This window comes from Antrostomus carolinensis, unplaced genomic scaffold (assembly GCF_000700745.2).
Source record: "Antrostomus carolinensis isolate BGI_N321 unplaced genomic scaffold, ASM70074v2 scaffold41493, whole genome shotgun sequence".
Lineage (NCBI taxonomy): Eukaryota > Metazoa > Chordata > Aves > Caprimulgiformes > Caprimulgidae > Antrostomus > Antrostomus carolinensis.
In genome coordinates, this window is record NW_010308028.1 from 1 (window position 1) to 6,693 (window position 6,693).

General features: G+C 43.4%; 1 protein-coding gene across 1 annotated transcript in view; it reads left to right on the forward strand.

Moving 5' to 3' along the window:
* Window positions 1–1,912: 1,912 nt before the first annotated feature.
* The window catches only part of LOC104523154 (codanin-1), a gene marked incomplete at its 5' end in the record, with an annotated part of 21,284 nt that continues 16,503 nt past the window's right edge, over window positions 1,913–6,693 (forward strand). The window contains 3 exons of the mRNA XM_010165641.1: window positions 1,913–2,613; window positions 4,179–4,403; window positions 6,600–6,693. The exon at window positions 6,600–6,693 is cut by the window's right edge and continues 97 nt beyond it. Of these exons, the coding sequence (XP_010163943.1) occupies window positions 1,913–2,613; window positions 4,179–4,403; window positions 6,600–6,693 (1,020 nt within the window). The remainder of the gene's footprint in view (window positions 2,614–4,178; window positions 4,404–6,599) is intronic.

Genomic DNA, 6,693 nt, shown 5'->3' on the forward strand with positions numbered 1-6,693 from the left:
GGTACCTCGAGGAGGATCTTTCAGGGCTGGGTGCGGGCTCTTGCTGGGTTTGGGTGGGCTGAGTCTTGTAGCGGGGTATGACTGGAGAATTTGTGTTCCTGTGGTAATAAAGGTGTATGGACTATGAGTGCTTGTATTTTACTGATAGTGTAGAGAAACAATTTGTATTTAAAGCATTTTCTGCCTGAGCCCCTCAGACCACGTTACCTAGTATTAATTAAAATTAAAACTCACTGCTGTCACTCACATGAGTTAGTCAAGTATCGCTGTCGTCCTAAACTTGTGCGGGAAGAAGGGGCCAGCCGTTTCCATTGTCAGGCATTTCCTGAACTGTGACTTGCAGAAGCAGACCTGTGGATGTTATGAAGTTTGAGACGCTGACAGCTCACCTAGCACTGCATGGGTGAGAGGTGCGGAGGCCAAAAAGTTAGTGCTTGCCAGGGAGTTGCCAACTGCCTTTTGTCGCTGGGAGCAGCTCAGTTGCTTCAGCGTGAGAAGGCAAAGTGGGAGGCTTGCAGCTGCTGACAGGTTGCCGTTGTCTGGCCCTGGAGGAACTGAACCTTTGTTAACTTCACTGAGTGAAAGCAGTTTGTGCTCTGAAAAGCTGGAGAAACTAGTCAACCTTGTGCATAACACAGACTGTAGTTGTCTGTACCTCTACACTAAACCCAAAGGGGCACCTGGGGAGATGGTAGACTACGTCTTGCTCTAGCTTTCATGACAGTTTCGGACTGGAGCTGTGATAACAAGTTGGGTCTTCTGACACTTCACAGGGTTTGTGTTCTCATCTGTGTTTTTTCACTGAGTGTTGGAGTGCGAAAGCAGAGAGCCTCGGCTGCTTGGCTTGTTACCCAGGCTGTGTCAGAGTCTCATGCTTCCCCAGGAAGCTGAATTGATCTCACATTTTCAAATACAAATTTCAGCACCAGTGTCAAGGATTGTAGGAGTCCAGTCATGGCCATGCTTCCATTGCCTCCTTTCATACAAAAAAGTCCTTCAGAAATAGCATTTGCTCTCTTGACTTTTCATGGAGTGGAGGTGTGAATATAAATGAAGAGCAATATGTGTGCAATGATTTTAATATTGGTAAGGAATAAGTTGCTGCCTGTGAGAGATGCTTCTATTCTTGCAAATATTACTGAATCCTGTTGAGAGGAAACTGAAACCTGGTGCTGTGTTAGGAACAAAAGAAATTTTACCCAGTGTATAAAGCTTTGAATGATGCATGTAACATGAAGTATTTCCTATCTAGATTTGTAAGATCACCACTACCTGTTTTGATTTTAAATGTGGTGGGTTTTTTTGTTGAAGTTTCTTAAGTGTAAACTTAATGTACCTTAAACTTGCACAGCCTCTGTTTAGACCTCTGTGAGGTCTCAAGGGAGCAAAATTATTTAATTGAAATGGAAGAGCAGCTTTGGTCTTGCGTTTGGCACTTCAGGACTCACAGTGCTTACACAGTTGTTGTAGCACCGCTGTGTGGAAGTGGGTGGCATTCATAGGCAAATAGTGGACGGAAAAATTGCAGATTTTAGATTTTTCTATTAGAATTAGCTGCTTCAATATTGATGTCTTGGAAATGTTGGACTTAGGAGTGCCAGTTGCTCCAGATTCTCCCTGGCCATAGCTTCAGGAAGTGTTACCATGGAACAGTTCCACTGTTTCCCAGACAGAGACCAAAGTGAATTACTCCACCTGAAAACTTCTGCCAAAGTGGCTTGTGTAGAGGCTGAGTTTCAGATCTATGACCAATGCTAAGGTCCCTTGAATTTCAATAACCTGCTTTGACAAGTCATGTCAATTTTTATTGTGTATTGCAATCCCACAGTTACTGCTTAAATGAGTCTGGTCACATGGAAAGAAAGAATCAGGTAGCATCTCTATATTAATGTTTTCTCCTCTTTCCTTGTAGGAGAACCACATCCATGACAAGCTGGTATCTCTTAGCTTGCTTCAGAAAGACTTTGTGCCTTTCCTGCTAAATTTTTTAAGGGAGCAGACCAGCCAGATCCTGACTAATGGACCCTCTACTCCTGCTAAAACTCCTAATTCCAAGGCCCATGGGAGCCAAAGGACAGGATCAGAAAGGAGGGCAGGCCACGCAACCAGCAGCCGAGTGCAGCTCTTTTCCCAAAGGACTTCGGTGACCACCTGTACCACAGATACCAGCTTTTCTACTGCTGTGGCATCCAGTGGCTCCTCTTCCTTTTCTGGGTCAAACCTGTCTAGCCCTTGCAGTGACTTCCCCAGCCTGGTCTCCAGTAGCAGTCCGAGCTTTGGGTACAGCCCTGTGCTTAACCATGGTGAGAAGCGGTCATCTCAGAAGGCCAGCTTGGGGAGCTTCCTCACAGCCACGCCTGAAGCCCTGCCAGCGAGACGAGGCCGAAGGAAAGGCAGCAACTCAGTCAGTGCCTCTGGCCGGCAGGTAGCTCGGGATCTCGGGCGTTGCCTTGCTGAAGAGGAAGATGGGAAGAATGAGAGTGTATTGTGGAACGGAGGGAGAAGGAAGCGGAGTGAAGTGCCTCTTGTTTCTGCCAGATCCCCACCCAACCAGCTAAATCTTAACAACTTGGAGGAGTTTCCGCCCATGGGTGCTGCCTCTGGCTGGACCAAGTAAGAGCAAGTCTTACACGGATTGTGCTGCAGGTTACTGTTCCTTGACTAGCTCATCCTGTTGTGCGTGTCCAGATACAGAAGATTCTGTAATAAACAATACCCGGGGGCTGGCTTCTGGGCTCCTTGGCCAGAACCACTTTGTTACGGTTGCCATGTAGGGGAATATTGCTTCAACGGGTAGTCAGGTTTCCACTCTGTGAACTCACCCAAGATACCTCTTTAGCCTATCGCTTGTAATGCTGCCTGCAGCTAACTGGTGCACAGACCAGCTGATACAGAGCTGAGCACATCTTTGTCCTTGCATGTCCTAACAAGTCAGCATTATCTTGGCTTTTCACATTTCTTGTTTAAAACAATAGCAATTGCTAATGAAGAGCAGTTCTGGAAGGCACTTCTGGAAGTACTGAAGCTAGCAAAAAAGCTTTCAGATTGACGTTCTGTGGCTTCTGGTAACAGGTGTTAGCATGCAGCTTCGTTTGTGCCCTGTGGTCATGGGCAAAATAGCTAGCTGATGCCCCTGTTCTCTTTGGTCTGCAGCAAGCACTCATCTCCCTGGGGACTTTGGCTTAGCTTCTGGGCAGTTGTTTGTGTTGTGGTTACCTCAGTCCTTTTCTCTTTGAGATTTTACTCTTGAAAATCCTCATTAGCAAATATAAAGCTTTCATGTCAGCCTGTTTGCTCCATATTCCAGGCACTGGCCCCTGAAAGTGGGACTTTCTAGTTGGACGTGCAAAATTCCAGTGGAAAATCGATAGGTCTGTGGGTCTGTACAGCAGATCCAGATGCTGGGTCTAAGTGATGCTCTAGATGATGCTTTGGCCAAGGGAGATAAGGTGTGTTTCCAGCATAGACAGCAAATCTCTTTTCCTCAATTGCACTATGCCCAGCTAGGAAGAAGGGTAAGGAAGAGGGTCACAAAGTGTTTGGAAGCCAATGCTGTAGCATTTTCAAGAACAACCTGGCAATTAATATGTAACAACCAGCATTTCCTTGAGAAGTGTGATGCTTTATGTTCCTGTATCTCATTTCCAGTATGTCTCTTACTGTGTTACAGAGCCTCTTCCTGAAGGACAAATCTAGGTAGTTTATGCAGAAAGGATGGGTTTCCCTAAACTTAATGGGCCTGTGGTAACTTCGGAGCCTGGACTCCTACTAATACTCAATGGCATCTTGCTGTTTGTTTTTTTTTTTCTTGTGGTTGTGTTAGAAACTGCTGGTGAATTAGTTTCTTACTAAAATGAAACATATCCTGTCCTCTCAAATTAGAAATGTTTGGAAGAGTTGCATGTTGCCTTTATCTGTTCTGTGGCTTGATGACTGATAGTCAGTTTTGCAGCAGGGGTCAGCAGGCAGTTTTTAGGAGTCTATAGCTCTCTAACTTTTTCTTCAGTGACCAGAATAAAGTCAGCAACTATTCGTACAGTTTAGACATTCAATATCCTAACTCCATATACATTTTGGTTTAGCATTAGGAAGAGTTGCATGTGTATCTCTTTTGAGACCTAATATTTTTTTCTTGTTGTAAAGCTTGATTTCAGTGGAATCTGTTCTCACTTTTTCAGCAGAAGCAAACCATCAAGGCGAATCAACCCAACGCCTGTAAGTGCTGAACGCCCCCTCTCAAAACCAAAGATGTGCTTCACTTCTACGCCTGTCAGCCAGTCTCCAGCTGCTCGGTTTTCATCTGGGTCAAGCCTTGAGGCCTATACTACTGTCCAGGAAGGAAACCCTACATCTGTGATAAGCAGCAGCCTTCAAGAGGAGAGGGAGATGCTGAAGAAAGAACGGTACAGTCTGAGCAGTGTGGTGATAGGCTTGTATTGATTCTTAATTCTCTTCTCTTGAGGTGATACCAATATGAGAGTGGAAATGACCAGAAGAATATCTGAAACTCTAATTTGCCTAAAGCCAAGTGTGACTCTGGTATTTATTAATACAGCTAGCTCATGTTTGTCATTTTAGAGGTGTGCTGACTCTGGAACAATGACCCTCACTTTATCTTCAGAAGTTTAATCAGTCGTCACTGCTTTCATATGATTGCACATGTGGCTGTCTCCTGTGTAGCTTTCCTTGGATTGCACAGGCAAAGTGAGTGGGTTTGAGCTGTTGTAATTAGGCTGTGTTTGATGATTGTGCCTGTGATGGAAGGCATAGTCTGGTTTGAAGAAAATTAATGATGCAAATGTGGGGAAAGTGTTAATGATTTTGCAAGGTAGGCAGACTAACACAAGCTTACAGTCAGAAAATGGCACGAGTAGTGTGAGATTCTGTTTTAAAAGTTACTGCTGCAGTTATCTATTGAAAGTTATGAGGTGAATTCTATCTTCTAATTTTGTCTCTGCTGTTCAGTTACTGTGTGACTTTCACCCTCTATAAAATGATACCACTGTTAGTCTGTGAGGATTTATACTTCGGAATAAAAGCAACCAACAGTAGTAGAGAAACTGTTGTTTATAAATGCTGACAAAACCGTTGCTGTTCTTTGTGGATTTTGTTCTTGGGGAAACTCCTCAGGACATGTGGGTGGAATTCTTTTCCTGACTTGCAGTTCACTTCAGTGGGACCAGAACTGGTTTAAACAGACCCACTAGAGTCTCATGAGTCACTGTTTGTCCTGGACCTGTAGCAGAATTGCTCAGGATTCAAACCTGCCTCTGCGCTTTTGTGAAGCAGCTATTCCATTCTGAATTCTACCTGAAACGTCCTACTAATCTGTATAAACAAAAGTAGGTGAAATAGCAGTATGAAGGCTGGATTTTGCCCATGACGTGATCTCATCTGACCCATCATGCTTCATACAGGCAGTGCTTGGTGCTCAGAGCTGGGACCTACTGTTGTGTGCTCAGTAGTGGTGAAGCGCAGTACAAAACTAATGCAGCCCTCAGCCAGATGGGCAAAAAGTGAAATTCATGCTGAGATAGATGACAACATTGAGGCAGAAGTGAAGCAGAGTCTAACCACACATTGTTGGAGTCTTACCTTGGTGGGTTTACGAAGCGCTTGATAAGTAATTTTCTTCAGTTCTTTCAGTTGGGTGCTTATGTTCACTGCAAGGAAGATGTTGCTAAATAACCTTTCTACTCCTGTTTTGGGACTAATTTGTTCTTCATTGTAGCAGTTCTCCTAGAAATAGGCCAATAGAAGAAGTTCTTTGCTGCAGTTAAAAACATTTCTGTCTTCCCCACAGCCTTTAAAGTGACTTTTAAAGATTCTGCTTTTGAGACAATGTGGTAACAGGGGGTGTGATATGCCAAGTGTGGATATTCCATTGGATCTTTAGCAATCAATTGATATTGCTGTTACTGGCTTTTTTCCTGCTTCTCATGTGTCTTACATATGCCACTCTGCTGCTGCATTTTGGATGACCTGTGTAGGTGTATTTTTTATTATATCTGTGTATTTAACTGAGTGATCATTGTTGATTCAGAATCCAGCAATTAAAGTAGTTTATTCCTTCTGTCCTTTAACTTGCCACTATGGGATTTCATCAGCTGTTACACTGTGTTTCCACTTAGTGGTATTGGATCTTCTCAGGGTGTTGTTAACTTAGAAATATATCTGAAGGTATAGATGTGAACCTTATTTTCATGGATTTCATAAACTTAGAAATTGTACATGCAAAATTTTTTTTACAACCTGGTCTCTAACAGATTCCATGACCTTAACAAGTGTCAGTTTAGATGAGAAGAAATAGCATAGGTTAGTTAGATCGAAGTCAAAGTGCCACGTTGTTTTAGCGGAGTTAGAATTTGAATGTGATTCTTTTGAGTCTTTTGATTGTTAGTCCCAAGATCCTTTCTCATTAAGGGAAAGACTAGTTAAATTACTATCATGCTAAAAGCAGCTTTAGACAATGTAAATGATGTGGTTTGTTATTGCAGGAATTCCTGTATGCTAGATTGCAAGAGAGAAACCTTTTCTGACCGCATGTCTGCTGTGTATCATCTTCAGTCACATAGTATGTTACTGCTTTTGAATTTCAGATGCAAATTGCTGCACCAGGCGTCTTCTCCTGCAGGAATATCTCTTGATCCTGGTACTCCTACTAAGCCTAGCTACACTCGCAGTGCTAGCCTT